Genomic DNA, 26,386 nt, shown 5'->3' on the forward strand with positions numbered 1-26,386 from the left:
CGGGCAAGGGAGAGGTTAGTATGCCTTCAGAGGGGAAGGTCGACAGGTCGATCGTTTCGTGCACGGGTACGTAACCCTTCCACGCATCGTTCTCGTCATTTTCCCGCGTGTATCATTCCAGCAACCGCAAACTGTGCGAAACGCTAATTACTCTAAATACAGTGCGCGATATAAACCCGCTTATCTTCGTTCAATGAAGATAATCCAGCCCGATAAGGTACCTGTGCGACAATGCGAGCAATCGAAATCGAGATAGCTGCAGTCGATCGAATTTAGGCGGCGCGAGTGAGCGTTTTAGCGACGGAACTGAGCAGAACGAATTACTTTCAGCCAGGGAACCACGGAGGTGGGAGAATCTCTACCTGGCCGAGGAGCTCCGAGCACCGATTCCGTAATATTTATTTTCCACTGGCGGCTAGTGAGTCACTACCTGGCCGACCACGGTGTGGCGAGCTGGCCGCCTCGCGTGTCCGCGTCCCTGCGCGCGTGTTGTTCCGAGCAGCGAGTTCACGGCGACGCTTCGAGCCAGTGGGCAGAGGCAGAAAGGACCCGCGATTGCGTGAAATCCGAGGATCAACAGAAGCCACCACAACAACGCTCCATTGTGACTCGTAGCGTTTCAAGTGGCCAACGCTGTGACCGACGTTACCTTCATCTTTATTTAAGGATAACAAGAAACGACCGTGGTGGCTGGCAACGTTGAGAAGGTTACATCGATATTCACAAGGAACGAGACACACGCGAACGACCATCGAGCGCCACCGTTCCTTGACATGTCAGCCTGACGCTGGGCCTCAGCTGTGTTTGTCGAATCGACGAGCTCTACTGACGTTTCAATCCTACCTCTGTGCAGGAACGGTTGTGTCTCTCAGTGAACGGAGCCACGAGCACCGTGTGTACGTGCGCACTGCACCTGGAAACGATCGAGCGGTGGAGGGGTTCAGTTTGTACGGTATACCCACGCCTGTTGTGTTTCGGAGCGCGGTTGCATTGTTGACTTTCTACCGGTGAAACAGGAATATAGTTGATGTCTGGAGGCTCGCGTGCAACAACGAGGAAACGGAGCAGAACAGCGGAATTAGTCCCAGTAACAGTTCGCCCCGTTTTCCGCGCGTGAATAGAGAGACGGTGGATTGACAATCGATTGGAGATCGAGGAAATTGGATTTTGATTGATTCTAACCTATGATTCTATTGGACCATTTCCGATTCCTCGAGATACACCGACAGGTTATTTGCGCCTTCGAACGCAATGCAGTTAGCGGGAGATTATGTCTGTGACTACGATCCAGCTGATCGTTTCGGGTAGTGAGAGACTTTAATGATCGACGTGAAAACCTGTTCGAATGCCGAGGATTACGTGCGCCAGACAGAACGAGGGAAAAAGCGAACTTCGCGTTGGTCTTTACTATCGCACCTGCCCGTACAATTTATTGACAACGCTTGAAGGTGAGCACTATGAATCACGCATGGATTATCGATCGTCTAGTTATTCTGTTACGTTTTCGAAGCGACTTTTAAATCGGCGTGAACTACAAGGAGACAGGGCTCGAGTTACAAAATATTTTCCATGCGATAAAGACAGGTGGCGTTATCTGAGTTATTAAGCGTGGAGGACGGGAAGATTGTACAATATATGTGATCCTATCGCACGCGTCGATTGTCGATTCAGTTGGCATCGAGCGAATTTCAAGTCGGAACGTTAAATTGCGCGGGAACGTCCAGTGTTGTTTTGCTGTAGGAGCGACCAGATATGTGTTCCTTGTTTATTATGAATCGGTCGCGATGTGAATGTCGATCTCGATATGATATAGAATCTACGACAGGACATCAGTTGAAACGGTTCCGTTGACAGGCGTATTATTCGTTTTTCGAACGTTACAAATGGTTGTGACGTGTGCTCGGTTGGACACCTGGTCCCGCCTGTGTCGTTATTGTCAACGGCGATAAAGGTCACGTGTTTCTTTCACACGCGACATTCGAGTGACAATCGCGAGTGTGAGAGGACGCACGGTGATAATGCTGCCGAAAAAGGACGGGCAACCGGAGCCCTACGCTCTGGAGGACATGATCTCCGATCTGCAGACGCGACGAAATTCCCTAGATCAAGAGGACCTCGAAGATCCGGTGGAGCTTTTGAAGAAACGTGATAGGGACCTAGTGTTAGCTGCTGAGCTTGGTAAAGCGCTGCTCGAGAGAAATCAGGAGTTGACTAAACAGAGTGAAGCTCTTGTGGAGGAGTACTCGTCTAAATTGGAGGTAAGAAATTTATTTTTATATTGTACCATTGGTTTACTGATATCTGGCCAGTAGATTAATTAAGGAGGTATTCGAGCAACTGTGTGCGTGTGACTCCTAGTATTAGAATATCTGGATGAATATCTGAATATTTGAGTATTTGAGTACCTAAAAAGGCGAGTAGTAAGGAAACAGACACCGGAAGTACAGTATTTAAAAGAGAGAAGTACCTGAGCAGGGAAGTACCTGAAAATATAGGTACCTGGCCAGGAGAGTGTCCGAATACATAGGTACCTGATCAAGGAAGTACCTGATCACATGTGTACCTGATTTGGAAAGTGCCTGAAATGTGGGTACCTGAGGAGTGAGTGCCAATAGATACAAGTACCTGGACTAGAAAATAAATACTTGATCACAGAGGTACCTAAAATAGATACTCAATTAGAAAAGTACCTGAGAATGCAAGCACATGATGAGGCAAATGCTTGGAAATACTAGTACCTGATTCAAAATTCACTTAAAAATAGTACACAAATGCACTCTCTCGATGCCTAAACGTGGAACTGTATGTCTAAATGCATATTAATTGCATAAAAGTGTAAGTACTTAAGTGCTCGAATACCTAATTATCTGGCTTCCTATTTGAAAGTAATATCGTGGAACTCTTTCCAATGTTTTTTGTTACTTCACAACAGAAATATTGGAAACATCAAATGAATCATGTCGGGCTAATTCTGTGTTATCAATCTGCACCATATCACCTGAGATAAAGAAAGTATGTGATAATTGAATACGACGCCAGTAGTCTCTTTAATTGAGGAGGGTAAGGGGCGGTGAACAAAATACAGGTATTTATAGAGCGATAAGGGTATCCTCTCTGTTATACGATAATCGATGCGTATCTTCAATGAATCCAACGATTTCTGAAAGCAATTGTTGGAAGAGTATCGACAGCGATTTGCATTGCGTAAAGGAAGCTTCTATTAGATTAATCGCGGAGGCGTGGTTTGCGTATACAGTTCCCACGCGGAACGGTACATACTTACTATTTCATTACACTGAAAGCTGGCGTTAGGTCATATTAGCCGCATTAATAGTACCGACGTCTGTGCCTAATCCAGAAAGAGGCCCGCAGCTATTGCGTGCAGCGTGTAAACGTGTAGATTAATGAAAAATATTATCCTAAGGTTTTGTTTGAATTATTTCTTCCACTACTTTATACTTTTATGGAATTGAGACGTCTTTGAGACTTAATTTCGCGCTGACTTTTCCAACATCATTTGTCATTGTCAGTTTTTTAGATATCACGTATATTCTACTGAATTTTTTCAGAAGATATATGCTTCCCCTCCACATTGTCACGTATTATATAAATTTACATACGTCTGCTTTTCTCACAATAATTATTCATGTGAAATTATTTACGTTACTCGTGCATCCATTTCGAACACCAAATAGGTATTCATTATCGTCAAGAACGAGTGATTCCCTTTGCGTGTAGTGCGACTTCCTCTTGGAGTTTTCGTGGTACTCTCGAAGAGTGAATCGAAGAGAAAAAAAATGAAAGTCGACAGTGTAGAAGCAGATTCGTGCTCGCGTAGAAGACATTTCTCCGCGGATTTCGCCAGAATCGGGCCACGGGGCACGACTCTGAATTTCAAATGCACTTTTTACGACCGCGTTACAATGAAATATCGCGATTGTTAGGAATGGGGTAAACTCAGCTTGGCACTGATGCGCTGCGTAAAAAAACAACGATCCGCGTCACGACTGATAAGCTCATTGATGACGTGTTCCCATTTCCATTTTTCAGCTTATCAGTTATATTTCAACTATGTCATACAAGTTTTTTTTCTTCTTTCAATAGCTTTGTATTCAGAAATACAATTTGCAGTCTTCGATTCAGTAATTTTAAACGATACATGATATTCGTGTAGAAGAATTTGTTTTGCTCAGGCGAAGGAATTTTCGTAACATGACTTGGCAAAATGATAGCTTCCTTCCAACGACCAACATGTTATCTCTACTTTGCAGCATTTAGAACATCACCAACTAAAACCTTCTGTACAGCCAAGAATGAGTCATCGTTCAAAACTCATTATTATTAATTATCACCGCTTGGAATTCCCGCTCGCAATGTTATCCTTATAAGCGATCTTTAGAATGTCTACGACACGAATAAGCAAATCGATAGAGCTACAAGACGATTATCTTGAATAGTCCAGAAAAGAAAGTCACATGTAATGTTACATTAAATCGTTTCAAAGCATCCGTCGGTTACTCGAAGTTTACGAGCGCGAAGCACGCGGGTGCATAGGCATTGTAATTGAAGACAAAGGGAATGCAGGCGTGCTGAGGTCAAAAATAAGGTGACAGGCAAAACGCGGAAAGATAGTGGAAGAAGTGGGCAGGCGGAGCGTGGTGCCGGGTATTGTCTTTTGACGTTACGTTGCCTAAGTGACTTGTTTCCACGCTTTCGTGGCTTTCTGTCCGTCACCGTGTTCGCCCAAGAGTTCGTTGCTTACGACGCGCACGACGAGCCGCTTCTTCACAATGGGATAGATCACTCGCAACCAATAACCTTCTCTGGAGCACGCGCCATCGGAAAAGTTCGCATCGTTACGTGGCCCGAAGGCTCTGCCTTTACGCTTTCTTAGTTCCCTATTGTTATACTCGCGTATTGATTCTAAATACTTGCTGTACACTTGCGTGAGCTTCGGCCACGGAAAGAGTACGCCGGAAGTTCTCCTAAACTGAAGGTAGATCGTACAAAAAGTCGCAGTTGAAGGCTGTACGCGGAAATCTTAACTACTAAAATACCCCAAGGTTTGAGCATTATTTTAATCCTTGAATATTTAAGGCTATCATCGGTGAAAACGAAGTGATGTAGGAAGCCTGTATTTTATTACACCTAGGACACCATTTGTGTAACTCTTTTCTGTGAAGTTATATAAGGGTACGTAGTCGTGAAAAATTGTGGTACTTTTCTAGATAGTATCTATAGTTAGATGCTCTCAACCGTAATTTTGTCATATAATCTTTTATCGTCGAAGGAAACTAATTTCACGGACTCATTGGAGAAAATTCCCTAGTATCAGTCCGTACAAAGGAAGTTCAGACGATGTCAGAGGTTCAGTAGAAATTAGATACTCCGTAAAACCTAATGACGAGGGGAAAAGGAGGCTGTTATCATTATCCAGGATGATCAGACGGTGCAGCGGGTAATCGCAATTTCAGTGGCACGAAAGGAAGAAAAACGCAAGGCATCGGTCACGATCGCGATCTTTTGATCTCTGCAATGATTCTTGTTACGGTGCACTAACGCGCTTCCGGAAACCCGTGCGTGCTTTCTTTCAAATAGACCTACGTGTCTTCCGCCTCCTGTTCGGATATAATTATCACTTACGTCAGTAAGTTCCGCGACGATGCGTTCGCATCTTTAGAATCGGCGTAAACACTGTTCGGTCGATAATTCATCCTGCAGGGACATCATTTTTTCATACGTAAGCGCATAAAACGCGTCGCGTTAGCAAAGTATCATTATTGTCTCAGGCACGATGGATTGTCTCGATAAACGTCCGTGTTTGCGCGGCTGTTTCTCTTCGTTACGCTCACGTGCGACTCACGTGAACGAGCATTCCGTGGAACAAACTATATTAAAATACGCTTTCGTTTGGGATCGATTCGATTAAAGAATTCGCTTGCATGCTTGTGCATTTCATTCGGTTTACTTTATTACACCCATATTTTAGCGTGGATTGACTTTATACGTTCGTTATATCATCCATTTATGATCCACGGTGTTCTGTTGGGTAATATATGAGCAATAGCAATCTGGTTTGGATTAAGTATTCTTAAAATAAGTCTATAACCGTGTAGACAGTCTACTTCGTATTAGAAATTTTAGGATACTTAGTAGAATAATTAAAAAATAAAGATATCATCCATATATAGGATAATCTAAAATAGGTGGATATACTTTTGGGGAAGAATTGGTCTTGCTTCTAAAATTACAACCAGTTATGCATTTCGAAGATTCTTATTCACTAGCTCTCTCAAAAGTGATTAGTTTCTCCTGCATCACGTATCGTTAACTATTGCTTCCCACTCAACAAAGTCTCTCTTTCTGTTTAAGAGGTTAATAATTTCACTTTCATGGTAGGTTCTCTCGTACATAATCAATGCACGATTATGCATCCACCGATATGAACGCGCGTCAGTACAAGGCGCGTGCATGAATTGCAACGAGACGCGTGTGCAACGCAGTGAGGGTACAGTGCTCATTGTACGTTCGTCCTATTGCACTTCCGAATGCTTTAATTAACCATATAAGTTGCCTTTGCGGGTATCGTAGCCGGTGTTATTGCACACGCCGTGGTACCATTAAAATTCGTTATATAAACGTCTCTAGGAAGCATTTCGTGTGATCGGCAGTTTCCTCGATCGATCGATTCCAGTCGACCCAAAATAACAGGTCATTTAAACTCTATCGACTCCAGATCCCTCTTGTTCACGTGTTTCTTGTACACAGGCGCTAATTATGCACAACTGCTTCGCGAATAAACGCGATAATTGCCAGAGCCATTTACGTACGTTACCCTTTCCCTTCGACGTTTGGCCGACAGCTGTGTTGCGAAATAGACGATCGTTTGAATAATAATTAGCTTCCGACCCCTCAGGTAATTCGTGGTTGATTGATGAGGACTAATAAAATCTCTATACTCTGACACGGAATATTTTAAAAGAAATTTGTTATCTTTTGAAGTTAATAATTGTGCCCGAAATAATTTTTATTGCTTCTACAAAAGCAGAGTCCCTACTTCTTCGAGTTTAGTGACCAGCACGCTTTATGAACATAGGTGTCACCTTAATACTGTGCCCATTAATTACCGAGTTCCGTGTCACGGAAGAATTTCATGTCTCTGATAGGTTTTCCTTTTCCCATCTTACTTCGAATTTAAATTGTAAATTGAGACTTTTACTCGTAATAATTATCGTGGTTCGTTTGAATAAAAAGATCGAATCATAAATCACCCTCTAGCTGGTCCAAGTCACTCAGATTCCCCATAGTCGACCTCGTCGACATTTCGACAGAAGGGTCGGCAAAGGTCCAGAGGAAAGAAGTAGGTCAGAACAATGGAATTGAGCAGCCAAGTTTGCTTCTCGTTATTGTATAATTGACCGTCTGAAAGCGGCAGCAGAATAATCGCGGCACCGTGTCGGCAATAAAAAGCAGCCACTTATACGACTGGCGCAGTCGAGATCTAGAAAGCCAAGATTCCACGGGCTCCTCTTAGCCGACGACCTGGGAATTTCGAGCGCGCGAATTACGCGATTCGCTTGTTCGCTTCTAGCGCTGAACGAGTCGTCTCGCTATTTCGCCCATTAAAAATTAAAATTGCCCATTAACCCTGTGATAATGGCGCCATTGCGCGATAATTAAGCACGAGACAGGTAAAATTATCTCTCAGTCCATAGGCGTATTCTTCTCTTGGACAAACATATTTTTTGGTGACATCTACTTTCGTGATTGCGTGTTGGCACACGTGACTTGTATTTTGTGTGCAAGGTGACTTGGAAAAACCTATTGGATAGGTATATTAATTGCTGTAGAATTGCATCGTATTTGCATTTTGGAGTAAGATTGTTCAGCTGATATCGAGCAAATATTTTCAAAGTTGTTAGCTCTTGGTATGGTGTTAGTGTTGTAATGGAAGTAGTGTGGTAAAGTTATTATGACTTCCCGTGAATTATTTCTTCCTGCATTGTTGGTCCAATTGTTTCATGACTATGTAGAGTGTGAATGATAAGTTTGGTAGTAAGCGGTACTGTTGATGATTGAATATTATCCGCTTATTTACTCAATTTCTTTTACTATCCTATTATTACATTAAAATATAGGAATTGCATTGCGGATACGGTTCTTGAGTAAATCGCTTCAAACCGCTGCAACTGCACTGGCGATATTTGCATAAAAGAGTTCTTACCCCCCACCAGCCACGAGTTCTTCTAATTAAATAATAATTAATCCTGCGTATCGTTACGTAAATATGTATTATTTTTCAGCACGTAATCTTAAATTTCTGCACGCTCTTATATAAGTCTTTTTCGATAAAACATTCTTACGACATAACTTATTGGATTATTGGTTATTTAGAAAGTATGTAAGCAATTCATGGAAGGAACGATTTGGTTCTTTAGTTCGTAAAAATTGAACACCAGTCAATTTAACGCACCGACTGTTTTATGAGTTGCTCACTTCTTTATAGTATTTCGCTTACATCAATATTTTCTTTCAACTATCAATTTCTAAAATTGGAAATTATTTTCTGATTAGCTCGGTATTTACTCACAGCTAAATTAGCATTAACAGAGGATTAAGAATCATTAAATTTTATTTCTTGGAAGTATTTTAAAAAGCATTGTAAGTCCAAGTAGCTGTCGCAGGTAACTCCCATGGCAGTCAGTACGCTAATCAAACAATACAGCGTTATTAGGTATGCTTCCACTGACTTCGATGAATAGCTCTAAAGAGATGCATTATGCAGACGTGTGGGGTGCCGTGAGAAAGTGTGGAATGAAAAGTCAGAGTCGAATCAGAAGGTTCTGCACCTATGACTCGGAGCTTTCGTGGAGTCGCTATTACCCACGTTAACGCGTTCATAGGAAAGTGCCTCACGAGATCGCAGTTAAACCATCATGAGGAGATTCAGCGCTCCACGCCTTTCTCTCTAAATGCTTATCGCATTTCCTTCGAGAGTTTGACTGGATTTCCTTTGTCGAACGCACCAGACGCGAAACAGCTCGATGCTTTTCACAATCGTATTCTCAGGTAGATTAACACGACCTGCCAGTCTGCCTCTGCTTGGCCTCGCGCTGCCTTTCTTCGTCCAAATGGCCCGCAGGAAACTCGCCTGAACAAAGGGACCCTTCTCGCAGTCAAACACGAAATACGTGAGCATGTTTTCGTAACAAGGCATTCGGGATTTCTTTTCTGAGAACTTTCAGGAAATTATTCTAATGAGAGTAAAAAGGTGTTCAGCCTAGTAGAACCTTAACGAAGACTTTGACTAGTGTTCGATGGATCTGAGGATCTGGTTCGAGAAACGTGCGATGTTCACAAAGAGCAAGATGAATACGACAGTTCCCAGACGCGCGGAATTAATTGCGATAGAATAATGGAGCTGAGTACGATGTACTGATTCGATGTGTCTAGACCAATAGAAACAGACCGGAAATCCTCGAAAAAGCGAACCGTTACCTCGACATTTCTAAGGAACGTTGTACACTCTTTCCTCGACTTGTTTACCCGCGAGTGCATCAAAAGGTACACTTGTAATTCACGAGTCATGAATCACCTGGATCTGCAACTCACATCTCGCCAGATAATCTCAGCGTTCCTCTTATCGCTGACCTACAAATTACACTAATTAAACACGGTGGAAAATGCATATTCCTGTATCCAAGCAGATAACGCTTTCCCAACGAGCACTGTTGAGAGTTTAGAAGTTGTCAAGGGATCTGATTGTCTCCAGAAAAACACATATCAAGATAGCACACATGCATTTCCCTTATTGGCTGAATTGGTCACGCCGATTACTACTGCTTGCAGCGAATCTTGTCCTTGTACTGTCTCACTGACAACTGAGTTCCCTACATTATTCATCTGGGTTGGTCCAACGTTGCTGTTGAACATCTTCACAATCTCTAAGGAAATTTGAGCTGGGAGTACTTGTATTGTCAACACCACTCCCAAGTTTGAGAGGCCCGACTCGAGGCGTCTCGCTGAAAAACGATAGCGACTGGAACTGGGTTAGTCTCAATATTGAATCACCATGAAACAGAATTCTTCGAAGCCTGAGGGAGTCTCAGGCGATCGACCGCGATTAAGATCTCCGAGGGAAGTTCGATAATCGTTAGCTCCAGGTCTCCAACATTCTTGGATCGTTGTTCGTCAGGGTCGAGTGTGCTTAAACGTGCTGTATCACAAAACTGCAGTCGTCTGCTCTGTTCGAGGCGGACTGGGGTACAAATTGAGCGCGATCGACTGAGCACAAGAAGCGAACCAGTTTGTAGGGACACCCTCTGGCTAGAGGATCGCAAGAGCGGAAAGAGTAACGCTGATGGGAGAAGTTGAGCACGGTTTGTCATGAAACGAGCTACATAGTTAAGTAGCCCTGTACCGTTACACGGAAACCCCCTCTGTTTGTTTTCGATCTTGTTACACCTCGTTCCTTATCTTCGCCCATTGTTCTGGTGGCTCCTTGGATCCTCGTTTGCAGACTGGTTGCTACGTCCTCGTCGGAACGAAGTGCGCTGCTCCACGAGCAATTTCCCGCCGAACGAGCGGAGCGACAGTGAGATTGGTTCCACGATGAACGCGATGCTTGCGACTTTCAAACGTACCGAGACGCTTTAATGAAGTTTGTGACGGTACAGCACTTTCATTAGTCTTTTGACTTGAGGTTACGGTACTGTGTATCTAACTGCGTTTTTGGTAGTTTATAGTTCATGGGTTTCTTTGATGGCTTATGCTGAAGCATATGCAGGAAGAATCGTACCGTTAATTGGCAATCAATTTGTTAATCAGCAAGTAAGTACCTAAACGTTAAGGAACATAAGGAAATTCTTAAGGAGATTGTTTTCTGATCTCTAACCCATGTCTCAGGAGGCTGCATCCTCTCTTCTTATTCTCTTTCTTCACTTCACTGCACTTCCGCTACCCTTCTGTACCTCCGCCACCCTCTTCCATTGAAAGGATATCGAACTTGTAGAGATTCTGTACTACTTCAAAGGAAATATATCCGAAGTATTATATTTAGTTCTACATGGGGTCGATATTGATCGAAACCATTAAGTTGGCCAATCTGTGGGCGTTGTGTAATATTAAACTTTGGGAGAAAGAATGTGTCAGTGACCTACATATTCTTATTGGTTATCGAAATCTGACCCAAGGAGCGAAAGAACTTTGATCACTACCCATTTGGAGTATCTCAAAGGAGTCTATGACCTGAATTACTTCATCAAAGATTTTCTCTCGAACTTTGATTCAAATGAATCCATAAATCAATATTTTCTAATCTTTCTTCGGGAATAGAAGAAGCTTTCTCTATTTGGCTTCTTTAGATTATTCTACACACAAATATCTTATCTGTGGCTGGAAGGTGCCTGTAAACACTGCCTCTCCCCTTCCTGTAAGGAAATAAAAATCACGCAGTTGCAAAGCGACTCGGAAATGGCTCGCGTGCAAACAGCTCTTAATTATCACATCACGACCGTCTCGCACCACTTTTTCCTTCCACAATGCGTTAATTCAATTGTCCGCGTGGATCTTGCGCCAGGGAAAATTCCGTGGTTGCGTGCCCGCACCGCAGGGTTTTTCCTGCGCTCTCATAACACTTGCACAGCCGCGGTGCATATGCACAAAGTGCGTGCACTCTCACCCGCTGGTGTCGAATGACGATCTGAAACGGGAGATCGGTACGCTCGTTTCTCGAGACGCGGTTTACCGCTCCACGGAACATTGTAAAATAAGAACAGATTTTTTTCGGCCACTTTGTCGCCGCTATTTGTCGCACGACTGTTTCCTTCTTTCCCACGGATCGTCTCGGAAGAATCAGTGGGAACTCGAATAATATTGTCTGAAATAATTCGTGATAAAATACAGTTGTGATGGGAATTGATGATGGAGTAAATAAGTACCAAGATTCAATGGTGATGGCTGCTTTATTTTATAGTTGAATGATATATGTTTTCTTCAGCTAGTTGTAGCCACAGAGTTACAGTTAAGAAGCAGAACACACCTATGGAACATTAGCATTAATAATGAACGATGTCGCCAGCAATTATCACGATCATTAAAACTTTAGTATATGTTGACACAATATAATTAGATGCATGCAAGCGACGTAAACGAGAGAAAGCAGAGACACATAAAAACACCTTTTGCATCGAGGCCTCGATTTGTTTCGTTCCATCGTGACGCTGCATCTATCTACGAGAAACCTCACTTGCACCATTTTAGATATCGAACACCGACTGGTGCCGTCTAGCCTCTTCTTCTAGATGATATTTCACACCGTCGCGTCGTTGCTTTCGTTTGGGGCCTCGAATCGAACACGACAAAAAGCGAAACTGGAATTGAATGAATGGATACATCGATCAGTCGCATGGATAGCTTCGTCACCTTCGATCTCAAAGAAAGTGACTGATAGCGTTCGACCTACAACAGTGGAATATTTTGAAAAAGTTTCAACTTGTCTACAGGTTGTCTTGCTGACCGACGAGTCGATAAGATAAGAAACTCTGCAAGCATCTACACGTAGACACTGTGCGCTGCTGTGCGCCAGCACTGCTAGCAGCCTTGATACATTTCGAAAGGTGCAAGAACCGCAAACTCCTTACACAATACCGTTTTAATTGCCAGCTGAGTCACATAAGTTTTGTAAACAATAATAGTAGCCGAGAAACGAAGCCAGTAACTGTCGCTGACGAGGTTGTTGCAACACGTGCCTTTACTTTGCTGTAATCAGCTTGTAATCTCATTAATCGCGTGTACTTGGCTAGTTTCGCAGATTCTGCGAAGATAGGCTGGTCCCCTTGTTTTCTACTGCAACACGATTCTAGCAATGTGGCTTGTCGACTATTCCTCGAACGAGTTTCGATCATCGAGCATAATATTGAGCACACGCAGGTGCTCTTTATCAGCATTTTGCGCAGTTCAAACAGAGCTCGTAGTTACCTAATAACTCGTGCAATTTCTACATGAAAACATTGCGCTGAGTTCCGCGAATTAAAGAAAGAATTACTGTCATTCAAGGTGGTTTATTGGTTTACTCAGAAAATAGGTTCTATCTTGACTCTTGCCATGGCAGCCATCATTAATATTTTGAGGTTGCATTCTTAGAAAATGTATTATCTATCTTTATTTCTGGCTTCTTGCTTATTCCAGCTACACCTTTTCTGCGTCAACTAAGTTACGCAACCCATGAACAAGATCTCAAGATTAAAGTACGGTTCGTCACAGAAGATTGAATATTCTGTCGGCTGAAATGAAATGAAAGCTGGGTCACGAGCCGTACTGAGGAATTAAATCAGGCAGCACTTACGTGAAGCGATAACAGGATATCAAAATCAGTTAACTTCTGTTCGCTGGGCACATTTCTCTCTCGTTCACAATTAAGCGATAGAGTGCCTGCAATCTAGTTGGATTATCGAATATTGATGAAGTAATCGCGACAGCTTGGTCGATGCATTGCCAGTTGATCAAATGTGGCGCAGGAGAAATATTGTTCTTTTCCGCGTATTGTGAGGCAATGCAAGGTGATTCAGAATTGCAAGAGGTAGAAGAAATGATGAAAGAATCATTTTCCATTTAGCAAATATATCTACGTCTTTCCTTATATACCTTATAAAGTAAAAAGAGATAAACCAAACAAATATATTTCTATTGTTTCCTATCATTCTCTGAACCACTCTGTATATTACCTCGGTCATTTCGTTCAAGCACAGTTCACTGCAGTTAAGCCAACAGCTTCGAGTGTTCTCACAAGAGCCAGATGCAATCGAATAAGACTCGCGCTTCGATCCAATTAGCCGCTCTTTCTCCAATGAAGTGATATTTCTTGGATGTAATAGGCTCCAGCGAAATTACACAACGCTTAACATCGATCGTCGCGTGTATCCTTTGCCATCGTTCAATGCTCACAGACATATCCTGCTCGGGAGCATTACCCAGTCACTGTCAAGCCCTAAAGATTAAACTAAAGATTACTGCGACGAATAGCTCATATAATTCTGAGCATCGATACATTTGACTTCTTGCAAACTGTTACTAATAGATCAAGTAACATTTGTTCCAACTGTAGACGAAAAGAAATTGCTGAAAAATGACAAAAAACTATCGTGTGCAACCGGTTGTGCAAGCATGCAAGTTGAACGCGTGACGTCGGCTTTACTCCGTGAATAATATCAATCAGAACTTGTTGCATTCTATTTCGAAAGGTCAAAGTTTTCCCGTGCGTAAGTAACAGAGAAAGAGGGCAGAAATGATAGAGCTTGCGAAACCGCAAAGTCCTAGATTGAAACACTTTTTCCAGCGGTTTATTCCTCCATCAACAAGTGAGTTCGCTACGCTTTGCAGTTCATCCCGTGGGGTCAGAAGATTGAAGGCTGTAACTAATCTCAGGAAAAAAGTGACAGGTTTAAAACGACGTCTTTTTACTTTTCTTTCATGGTTTAATTTTTCAATTGGAGTCGCTGGTGCAACGCGCGGATGGACCGAGTTGCGCTACCATGGGTATCGTTGCAGGACTCGTCACGGGCCATTGCTGCTCGATTACGAGTTTGCCTCTCCTCCTCTCGTAGCTCCTTTTCCAACGAGCTACGCTAAGTATTATCGTTTTCTTCGGAGGGAAAGTGAACGAGGAACGTCGCAACTCGCCGCGTGTGCATCAAGCACTGAACGTGCACGCGTCACTGTACAATGGCAATTAAATTGCAATTATCGTGAATTTTTTATTCAGCTCACGCTTCCTCCGTCGTGTCAGCTATACACGTGGATGATTTTGGTTAGGTAGAGCCTGAGTCACGTTGCTGGTATGCGCTGGTAAAAGCATTGCGCCTTCTATTCCTTTTGACCGTAATGAGCTAATATTTCGTGACTTTATTGCGGAAGAATCGCGAGCTGTTTTACGATCTGATGTTTCTAAATGGCTCAGAGAATGTTCGGTTTATACCAGGTGCTTTGTAACTCTGAATTTTCTTCACAGAGCCGAATACTATTAGAAAAGCTAAAAATTAGTTGTGCGATTCTACCACAACGCGTGACGCTAATTTGTAATTAGTACTAATTATAAGTATTTCATACAATTAGTCTTATTAGTTACACTGGTGAGGTATTTGTGATAGTATGGAATGTTTTTAACCAATTGCATAGATATTGAAGAATATTCTTGTCCTGGAAAACAACTTTTTATTTACGAAATTTATTCACCACTCTAAAACTCTAAGCTCCGCTAGCCATACAAGCTGGCTATAAAAATTGTAAAACATCTGATGACACGATTGAGCTTCCACATAATCTATGGATCGAGAAAGCTATTGTAACAAGTGTTCCTCCTATCTGCTTCCAGCAGTGTACACAATGACATATGTCGAAGTTTGCAGAGTTAATTCGCGAGCAAAAAAGCAAGCAATTTTTGCGTGGAAACTCAAACCATCAAAGCCTATCGTAAAGATCGATATGGGATGTTTTACAGTTGGTGTCGCACGGTTTCTCCACCTTCTTCTTCGTGTATGTTCCTTTTGTCTAATTGCACACGAGACCCAAAAAGCGAAGAGAGAGCGGAAGATCTTTCATTAGAGGAAACAGATTTGTGGGAAGGACTTGCTCGTCGTACCGTGTAATTAGATTAGATGCGGGACGAAAACCGTACTTTGAGAACAAATAGAAGGACGTGTGTGTTGCCTCATGCTAAAAATGCGGCTCCTCGTTCCATTTTCGCAATGAAAATCACCGGAAGCTCGCAGAATCTCGCAGAAGCTTATTTCATTTATTGAGACTTCCTGTGGTTGATTGAACGTTTCATAATTTTGGAGGAATTTAATGAGTTAGTGGTAGTTTCAAGATTCTACTTTTTAATTCTTTTTAGCGCGGTAAAATTCTTTGATCTTATCGAGTTGTTGAATCATAGGAGCACTTCACTATTGCAATTTTATCATGTAGAATCACTAAACTAACATTTTTTCACCTTTTTGTGAAACAGTTTTCATATCATTTCTATATCTCCATTCCCCTGCTTCCATAGTATACATTTTCTCTCCCATGTGTCACTCAGACCTAATAGACACTAAATAGAAAAAGAGTACCTCGTTTCTTATGACTTTATTCGACTGTGACTCAGCTAATTCCATCAAAGCACAATAAATCGAAGATCCGCGCCCATTCGTGCCAGTCACAATGTATTCCCCTGTTTCCTTATTTCGGCTGTTTCCCACTCTATCGAACGAGGATGCCTGTTTCCTCGAGCAGAAAGGGACAGTAGCTCAGCCATTAAATTAGAAGTCCGATAAAGTGTGCCGGAAGGTGCATTGCTGACCTGTCCGTATAATTAGAATAATCATTTTGTCGTGGATGGTTTCCCTTTCGAAACCTTGTTATTTCAAGTCTTTATGGCACGATCATTGTTACCATATTCATGCTCAGATCGTCGGTTTGCCTCGTTTTGCATTTGCATCATAAATCAATGGAGATCGCATCTCGTGGCGACGTCTCGAAAAGGGTGCAATAACTTTTCTCGTTGTCTCACAATAAATTTCATTTTCCACTGGAAATCCTTCGTCATCGTGTAATATTAACGTTGACGTTCGAATTGATGTCGAAAGAACGCAGGTCGCGATGAGGATTGAACGTCGAACAGGACTCGTGAGTCACGAGTATTCAGGACCTTGTCACGCACACAGATAGAGGCAACGGATAGCTGCTTGCAATTATCAATACTGATCGACCCGCCGATGTGTATGTAGCCTGTAATTGAACGATCGAATTAGTCGAGAGTAACAGATGCCTAGGCTTGCGGAGAGGATGAGGAGTTGCAATGGCCGCGTATCGGTGATTCATCCTTCGCGATATTAATAACGACAGATAGCGATGGGAGCTTAGCCTAGCGTAGACAGCGGCGTTATCGATATCTGGTATAACTCGAGGATTATGCATCGTATTGGCGAAAAAAGGACATTTCTGAGGAGTTTTATATCCTTTAGAATTTCTTTAAGAGGAAGTAAAGTACTGGAAGTAGTAAATACGTAGAGAGTGTTATTAATGTTTCCAGACAAAAATAAATGAATTGTAAAAGGCGATCAATGAAAGTAAAATCAGTGGTTTCGATGCAAAAAACTATAGCTATAAAAGTTTATTTCATAAATTTAAAAAATGCACCGCTTTTCTGTGAGGTGAAGAAAATGATAAAAAATCAAGTAGCTTAATTATCTTCCTATAAAATGTGTAATTCGTTTTCTCAAGTGCAACGATGCGAGTGCAACACGTAATTACTCCTTTCAGAACGTAACTATATAGCATATCTCGTAAATCATTTCACAATCTCGCTCTTTTATAAATAATTAGGAAAATGATACACTCTGTTATATCGCAGGTTGCATCAATGCGTGTAAGAAAAATGCCTATTAGCCTATTTTTTCTCTATCAATTTCTTCTCTCTTCAGGCAAAAAGTGTCACACTTACAATTCATTTCGATTCCCAGTAGAATTACTCCGTGTTAATGCAGCCATTCTCGTCGAAAATAAAGTCACCGTCATTAAACCTCTCCCGAGTCCAAATACAAACCGTGGAGCCTGCAGTTTCATTTGCAGAAGAGTTACGCGAAAAACCTGCCGCCCACGCGTGTGTACACAGTTCTTTAAACGAGATTCGCCGTCAGAAAAGGGAACGGTCGCCGTTTCCTGGAGCACTACACCAGCGTGGGAGTGTGTATCCGTGTTGTCATTGACAGCAAAACCAACACAATCGGGGCAACAGTCGGAGCTGGAGAACGGGATGGAGATCCATGACTCATGGATCTCTGCTAGCCGCCTCGGGCTCTTTTACCTTATGGAAAAGCCTGCGAGTTCCTTGTTCCTCTTGTACGCATCTAGTCTCTGTCCAAGTCCCCTGTGTACTCTCCTCGTTTGCCTGTACTTTTTGCTCTCGTATCCCTTTTCGTGCCTGCACGTTCCTTGTTCCCTTGCGTATTCAAAGTGAACAGACATTCGTCTTGGTTTAAACGTTTTTCTAAAGGATTTTTATTTTATGAATTCACAGCGAAGCTTGTATTTCATGGAGTGAGTCCCATGGTCCTAGGTCGGTATTTTCCTATCGAACATTTTCTAATATATATTTTAACTGAATTTAGTGTGTAAAGACGGCTATTCTTGGCTAACAATTCTAATCGATCTTTTATATTTATTTCTGCTTGTGGAGAATTCTGTATGCTGGACTTCTGCCGACAGTTTTGAATTATTCTTTAAGAAGTACAGTGCAATCTGTTCGAAATCAGTAGTTAGTGGAACAAGGTCCTTCCCACCATCTTTCTAACAGTATTTATAATCTTGAGTAAGATGAAACAATTTGTAGACACTTTAGGTGTAATTAAGCCCCCATCGTGGGAGTCTTCGTTAATCTACTATCATCAGGTGGTCTCAAGTCCTTCATTTTTTATAATTCACATTAGATAATCGCTGGCGAGTTTTATGAATCGGTGAACCACGAACGTTCGAGTTCGCCAGCGATCGGTCGATGAGTAACCACGGGAAACCAAGGCCGTACCTTTTAGCTCGATAACACTCTCCAGCATTGAACCGCGCCGATTGTTGTATGCATGCCCGCATTAAGCTTGTTTTTTCGTTCGCCTACTCGTGCGTCGCTATCACCGCAGAACACCGTGTCTAGAGATTACCACGGCTGCAGTCAGTTTTTTTCCCGTCTGTGGAAACGCTAATATTTGTTTCTCCTGTTAGCTTTGGTTTACAGAGAATCCACCGATACCTAGAGACAAGATTACGCTGGACAGTCGATCATTTTGATCTATTCTTTTGATGCCGAACAATAATCGCGATACCTTTTATCTAATCCTTATTGGCTTCATTCGTAGAAATGCATAATCAATAAATTGGATTACAGTCTTCGATTGAGCGTCAGAGTATCGACGTTTGCGAAACTAATGCTGTTGCAACTGGACTATATTACATAGTCGATTTCCTTTCTCTTCCTCGATCGGCGAGATAACTTGGGATAGACTTGAAGAAAGGAATTTCAGAGCGCGCTCTGATATCCAGAGAAGTTAGTTTCTCGTTTCACTAATGCACAGTCAGAATTAGGATTCTATGTATCTAGATCGTAACCTTTCCAACGACGATGAAAGTTGCCACAGGCTTTTGTTTCAACTCACCGTTACGAAATAGCCAAACACCACGCGCTGTCCTTTCACCAGATTCTGGTGGGTCTCGGCCGCAACTCGGACATGAAACATTGAAGAAGGAGAACTGATGTTCGTGACTCATGCTGGAACTTTTTAAAATTCACCAAGTGACGTGAGTACGGTGAAACCAGCCAGGAATTTCGAAAAAGAGAACAGTTGGATCTTGTTTTTTCGATATTCCAATCAGGGCCATTTGTGGTAGCTTTCGTAGGTCGGACTCTCGGTGATTCGAGATCGAGACGCTGATTTTGTGAATGGCGTTCAGGTTCTGCTGCAGTTTGTTTCGAAATTGGACTTTTTGTGATCAATCTGGTGGCCTTCGATGCAATGTTCATTGAGTTTGGGTGTTGGAGGCGTAAACAAATGACTATCAAAGCTAAAGCCTTTCGATTGGCCTTCACAGATAAATGGGATTGTCTTTAATTCTTTGGCTGCCTTGCATTCGGTAACTCACTGTGTAGGTATTGTGGGCATGGTTTCACTATGTACTATCGTACATAGGGAAAGGGTCAAGTTCAAATCTGAAGTTACATGAAAAAAGGGTGCACTCTGCAAAATAAGCTAATATTTTCTAAATTCTAAGCTCTTCCATGAAAACTGAATACAAGTTTTTCAACTTTTCTTCTAAGATATAAAAACTTCCCATCATTTTTACATGCCATTTCTCCTCATACTCTCATCTTTTCCACATACCATCTAGCGGGAACCACTTGCGTAAGTTTCTATACCCGTCACAATTTCGATGTCTCACGTATCGAGCCGCGTGCCACCGCGAGAAGGTTAAAGGCATCGAACTGCACGCACGTGTGCCGGTCGAGTTGGCTTCTATCGATCTCTCTAATGGTCTTAACGTTCCGTTTTCCGTTTGTCTGCGACAGGGCCTAGAACAAGAGAGGCACCTGCTGCGGAGGAGACTGGAGGAAGTCAAGGGCGAGAGCGAGGCGAGGACTTTGGAGCTTCAGGCGGACGTGGAGACGCTGAGGAGTCAACTGGAGGAGCAGAATGAGCGGGCGAGACGAGCGGAGCGAGATCAAGCGACTCTCGTTACGGAGCTCACCGCTCAAAACACGAGGCTTGCTGATCAGCTGAGGGAAGCGGCCAAACAGGAAGAGCAGCTGCTCATCGAGGTCAAGGTGCTCAGGGAAAAGTGTGCCCTCAGAAGTACCACGCTCCAGGATCACGTCAGCAGCCTGGAGGTTCTCAGGGACGAGGTAAATTAATAGTTTCCGACTATTGCGTCGACACTGACTCTCTCCCCGTGCCGAGACCCACGCGAACTCTCTGTTTTGCGATCTTTGTTAATGAAGAGGTCTCCTTGTGCAACTTTTAGACTTCGATGAGGCTTTGAGCAGTAGCAGGACTCCAAGTACTGAAGCAATGATTCGTAGAGTTTAAGGGTAGAGTGTTTAACTAGTTTAGGGGATAAGTAAATATTAATATTTTAAGTGTAGTTTACCTCCCGTGGCACAAGCAATATTAATTGAAAGCGTGGCGTGTCTCTCTAATAGAAGATATCATTCGTTCATCTTTCGTTGATGATTTGATGTCTCACTTCGTAACAACTCATTAGAGAAACCTTTTTCAGAGTTTCGTGGCCATTAAGACAATTATCTCGAGTCGACCTCATTTTTACTCGCTCCGATCGTTGATTATTGCGCGAGATCTGGGAATGGCATTTATACTTGTATCGTAGATATCATTAGCAGAAACTGAATATTTATATCCATAGCGATAATTAATGTTCGAATATCCGCCGCAGTCGCACAGAAACGTAGCCGTGAGAGGTTCAGTTAGAGCGTGGAGACCAAGCAATCGTGACCCTCGGCGATCGACTTAAACTCACCGTCCTTAGTTTCTACGCCCTTTGTTCTCTCCTTACAGGAGGTGACGCTGCTCTCGAATTTCAGGAAACGCTCTTCACGCATGAATTAAGTGCGCAATATATGTTACACCACCCACGCGTTACGTCAATGTTATTGATTGTGCCATGGAAAAATGCTGCCGCGTCACGTGTTGAAAAAATAATGTTGACATTGATCATGCAGTTTCAATGTCCCTGCAACAACGTCATTTAATAAAAGGCGTCAAGGTCCTACTATCAGGTGCGCGAAAGCCGCTTGATTGGACATCAAGATTACTTATTCTAATTTGAAAATTAATTTTTCTAAGAGAGAAAAAACTAATCACATAAAACAACAGTGTCATGACCTTCACAGATAAGTAGACATAGTTTGTTCATTTACTTAAAAAGAAGGGGTGATAAGCAGATCCCCCTTGTATTTACTGTTCATTCAATGCTTATTAACTATTTACTCCAAATGTAGGAGGGGACAAGGGAGAGAGATTGTGTCAGATCTTATCAGCGATGATATCAAGCTCGTAAATGTTTAATGTAGATATCCGTGCAGACGTATTTAATTTTGTCATGAAAGGAACAGAAATGTGTTAGTACATTCGTAGACTATACCACTTGCAAAATAAAGCTGCGTTCTTATACTCATATCGATCACCAAAACACACAGATAAACTGCATTTCTTTGAACACCTGGTTCTTGCCAAGTGATCCCTATTTGACATTATGAATATAAGATCGTCGGCTACCTATGTCTCAGTAGAAGTAGTATTCTCTAAAATTATGGTCAAACAAGTCAATATTTAGGGATTAGTAATATTTGGTTATAAATAAAGCCTGCTAAGTAAGTATCTTCGCTGTTCCAGGTGCAGCTAGTGTCCGCGCAAAGAATGGAATTAGAGAGGAGGTCCTTGGAGTTGCGGGAGGAGAGGGCGAGGGCGATAGCGGCCCTCGAAGAAGCCGAGGAGAGAGCAGCGGCCTTGGAGCGGCTCGGTCACGAGGCGGAACTCCGGGCGAAGCTGGCCGAACAGGAGAGGTGAGTACTCGCGGCAGCAACCGCTTAATATTCCCTGATAACACGTCTTCGATCACAGATAACATAGATTTCAGTTGTTTCTTCATTACAATGAACGCAGATTGCTGTCGAGCTCGTTGGTTCGCGAGCAACCTATGTAACACTGAGATTCTCATTAAAGACAAAAGGATACTCCTAGCTCTAGATACCTTTCTTCCTTTAATGAAGTATTTAGTACTGATTACTCCATTTTAATTAGTTGGAGAACCATTTACGCCCAATAATACCAAAGCTATTACTTAATTTCTGAAAAGTCACGAAAGACATATCCAACAGCCTCATTAACCAAATGAGCCAGGCACTTTCTGCGTAATATAATTACCGCTGCCCATTACCATACCCACGCTCCTTCGTGTAACTCTCAACTAACATACGGTGATAGTCTGAGACTAGGAAAAAGGAATGGACTCCCAGTCGCGTGGCATTCAACGCCGATCTACTTTTCTCGACCCCGCTAGTCGTGTTCCGCCTGTTTACCCAGTCCAGAGAATTATCACGCTCTAAATTTAGTAACTCGGCCCAGCGTTTTAAGCGTTGCGCAAGCATCAGTTGTTTGTCAATTAAAGTACACGAGGCTGGGCCAGCTATCTCCGAGGAAAGTCCAAGCCCAACCTGCGTAGAGTCTATGTTAATCGAGATTCAATTGAATTCATAGGGACGAGCTGGCGACGACGTTGGCGACCATCGAGGCGGATAGGAGAGGCAGATCGGATTCGATCCAGAAACCACCCAGGTCCTTGCAGGCCGAGATGGAGTGCGAGGAGAGCGGAAACTCGCTTGGGGAGCACGATTTGCGAGCCGAAGTGGCGCGAGCGTCGAAGCGATTGAAGGAGCTGTGCGTCCACCTGAGACGAGGGGAGGACGACTCAGGGTTGCAGAGTGACTGCGACGAGTCCATGCTCGTGATCGTGAACAACACCGCGGAAGCGGAGGTGAACACCAATAACAACGGACAGGAGACTCCCCCTAACTCGGTAAGGATCCTTTCTCCTGTAACTCGCTCCTTTTGTCCGACGATTTCCTGTTTCCGGCACCCGACCACCTAGAGCCACTGTAAAAACTCTGGGGAACGTGCTTGCTCCGCCGTTCGGAGCCAACAGATCGTAGATAACGAATCGAGCGTGACCGGGGGCTTTTCAGGGAATCGTCTGCACCCGCGCTCTATTGTGCCCGCGTACTCGCGGTGTCTGTTTACGCGACTGCTTTCGTCGAGCTTCGATAAGGCTCCTAGCACCTCGATGAGCAGTTGAGATATCGCTCGATCGATCCCGCTGTCAGCGTTGTGTATTAACTCTGTAATGCCCTGTCTGTCGCGTCAGCTGTACACGACTGACGGTTTCGTCCATCGGATTGTAAGGGATATTGAGGGGAATTTACTATGGAATCTGGTAGAGTTAAAATACTGTGGAATTGTCGGATGAGGTTTAGGGCTAATGCAAGGCTAGACAACTAACAGTTGCTTTGCAGTCTGATGTTTTTATGAGTGGTTTCCTATCCTTTGACATCTTAGTATTATAAGTTGGTTTATTATTTTTATTTTTTTTTAACACTAATACCTAAGACTGAACCTCAACACTGGCAAATAGTGCACTAAAACTCCAACACCTGCTTCAACTTCTGCTCCAACGAAGATCACGTCTGCTCCTTCACTCCTTTACCATAACATGGTTCCCATAACCATTTATACTATCTAACGCATACCTAAAGCTGCTCCACTGACAAAGCCATTCCAAGCTCCCATTACTTAAATAAGTAATCTACATCGCGGTTGTGTCCTCTCTCACTGAAAGGGCTCACTCGATTCAAGCACCCTGTTCCTTCTTCCAGACGAATTGTCCTGGTGCTTTGTTGGACCTCGTCGAGGAGGTGTACAACCTGGCTCTGTCTGGAAGGGGAGCGCCCGGGGAGTTGGGTCTGGCAGTGGAGCTTCATAGGGTACGGGAAGAGTTAGAGCACACGAAGGAGCAGCTGAAGCAGACGCAGGAGGAGCTGAAGAGACGGGGGGAGGCTCTGCTCGACACGACAAGCAAACTGAGCGTTTGCGAAGCCGAATTACGTGGCGTGAAAGAGGAACGCGACAGGGCCCGTGGCGACATGGAGCACTCGCAGTTGACGAAGGATGAAGTCGTCGCTCAAGCCTACAAAGTCAGGGACCAGGCTGTGGCCAGGAAGAACAGGGCCGAAGTCGAGCTGGCGAAGACTAGGATAGACGTTCTCCAGGCGAACAGTCAGCTGATGGAGGCTATTCAGCAGAAGGTTGAGCTCAGTCAGCAGCTCGAACAGTGGCAGATGGACGTTCAGTCTTTGTTGGACGAGCATGTGAAGAGCAAAATGATGCCAGTGACGAATGCACTTGCTGCTGCGAACACCGAGAACCAGGAGATCGTCGCCCCTGCGAGGAAGAAGAGGAGCACTGGCTCCTCGAAGAAAATGTTCGGTTTCTTTTGACGAAAGTGACTGTCCGCGTTGCGTGAAAATGGAAAGACACTTTAGCATAGTGAGGAAAGAAGACTGCGCTCGAAGATTGTTTTCTCGTGTTTTGTCGAGAAACCGAAGGGACCACTCGACCGTTCATCTACCAGTGGAGAGATAGTTCACTGATTCGAATCTAAGTGACAAACCTGCCGTGAATGGCGTGCATTGCTTTTTACCACAATTCTTGTAGTAGAGAGCTCGTAAATCATATTGTTCCACTTTTTACATCGGTCTCGCGTATATATATCTTTGATGCAAATGAAATGGAGGCTATCCGTTGAACGATCTCTGCTGGAAGATCGCTGACAAGTGTCCTAGTCAGCGTTTCCCTTGATACAGGTTTTCGCTATGCGAAGTTTAGTCTGTCTTTGAATGGCATTCTAGAGCAGCACTTGTTCGAGCTCTGCTCGCGATTAAAATGCGCGATTTCCGCTTTATGGCGAGAACGAGATCAGTAGGGGAGAAAACGACAGTAACACGGGTAGCTTGGGTAAAGCGATTACCCACGGTGAAGCGTAAACGCTTCTTTTCCCTTTTGTCTGCGGACGTTCGAGAACGTCTGGGTCATTTCAGTAATGACGGTATGGCTCGTTACCGCGGCAGGAACGATTTCTAGCTGCGTCTTCTCACAGATCTCTAGCGGAGTTCGAGCTTGTCATTATCTCGAGCCGCGTATTTAAGAGAGGCCAGGCAGATTTCCTAGTTCCTCAGGCGAGATTCGACGTGGCCTAAAGAAAGCCTCCTTTTCCACATGGCTGTAAATAGAACGTCGTTTGTGATAGACTCGTGTCTTGCATTAGGTTTATCAGAACGGAACTTCTTTATCGTTGATTGTGATACGGATATTTTATTGCTGTTACGACGAACTTGACGATCGAATTTAGAACGTTATCGCGTTTGTATCGGTACGGGACTAAAGGTTTCGATCGAATCGAAATTCACGCGATTCGCGATTCTTGTTTCTACGTTTTTCTTTCTCTTTTTTAACGTAGGCATTTTAAACGTAATTATCGTTATCCGTCCATCCGTCTGACTATCCTAGTGTACTAGGATAAGGATTATGGCTCGAATGTCGTGACAATTGTCACGACTGGCGAAAGTCGATTGATCCAGTCGTGCGTAACTTTTACAACCCTTTCTATAACGCAACGACAGTGCAATAACACTGGAGAATTTCCCATGCGGATAACGTTAGTTAACCGCGATGATGTTCCTCGGCATCCAATTCTCATTCCAGTCTGAAACGCTTAGCTTTAATTAACGATCGACGTTAAGTAACAACGAGACGGTTGCTAACTTACGTGAAAAGCGCCGCATCCTTTGTAAATTAGTAGTCGACGTGTGAGGATTCGTCGGTATTGTACGATAGATGTATGATTTCTGATCTGAGCAATTGTGACAACATATTTATTTAATAAAAGTCTGTTTTACTGTAAGTCTACCGTATATTACCTATCCAAAAATAAATGAATTCAACGAAAAGGGATTTATTTTAGAAGGGATTCAGAAGGGAAAGCGAGTTTCGGAAGGGATTTGACCGAAGTCTATTGAGAAAATAGTAACAGTAATGAGGACTCGGTTGAAAAGAAACAAATAGGCATTTATTCACAAGAGGCAGGTGTAGTTACAGTAGTTTCTCATTCTGTCGCTTTTATATATATATTTATATATATAATATGTATATATACGTATATATATATAATAGTATCTCACGTCCGTTTATAATTACCGATCGGTCCAACTACGCAATATAAATGGGCATGAACAATGGGG

The 26,386-nt window shown here is 43.2% G+C and overlaps 1 protein-coding gene and 1 long non-coding RNA gene across 2 annotated transcripts; one reads left to right on the forward strand and one right to left on the reverse strand.

Moving 5' to 3' along the window:
• The first annotated feature begins 1,996 nt into the window (after positions 1-1,996).
• Positions 1,997-24,724, forward strand: LOC143180340 (bicaudal D-related protein homolog). The gene is made up of 5 exons (XM_076380001.1): positions 1,997-2,258; positions 20,090-20,422; positions 21,930-22,099; positions 22,794-23,112; positions 23,966-24,724. The coding sequence occupies exons 1-5, from the start codon at positions 2,019-2,021 to the stop codon at positions 24,584-24,586; spliced, it is 1,683 nt and encodes a 560-aa protein (XP_076236116.1). The 5' UTR covers positions 1,997-2,018; the 3' UTR covers positions 24,587-24,724.
• LOC143181165 (uncharacterized) lies at positions 12,051-12,524 on the reverse strand. Its single transcript, XR_013002237.1, has 2 exons — positions 12,464-12,524; positions 12,051-12,371 (listed from the first exon to the last, which is right to left on the reverse strand). It is a non-coding gene; the product is annotated as an uncharacterized LOC143181165 (long non-coding RNA).
• Positions 24,725-26,386: the final 1,662 nt, after the last annotated feature.

This window comes from Calliopsis andreniformis, chromosome 6, assembly GCF_051401765.1.
Source record: "Calliopsis andreniformis isolate RMS-2024a chromosome 6, iyCalAndr_principal, whole genome shotgun sequence".
Taxonomy (NCBI): Eukaryota; Metazoa; Arthropoda; class Insecta; order Hymenoptera; family Andrenidae; genus Calliopsis; species Calliopsis andreniformis.

What these genes read in the sequence shown, in the direction of transcription:
- LOC143180340 (XM_076380001.1), top strand. Translation starts at nt 2,019, where the DNA reads ATGCTGCCGAAAAAGGACGGGCAACCGGAGCCCTACGCTCTGGAGGAC. An exon ending in TGGAGGTTCTCAGGGACGAG is followed by an intron (nt 20,423 to 21,929) that starts GTAAATTAATAG and finishes TCGCTGTTCCAG; the next exon opens with GTGCAGCTAGTGTCCGCGCA. An exon ending in AGGAGACTCCCCCTAACTCG is followed by an intron (nt 23,113 to 23,965) that starts GTAAGGATCCTT and finishes TCCTTCTTCCAG; the next exon opens with ACGAATTGTCCTGGTGCTTT.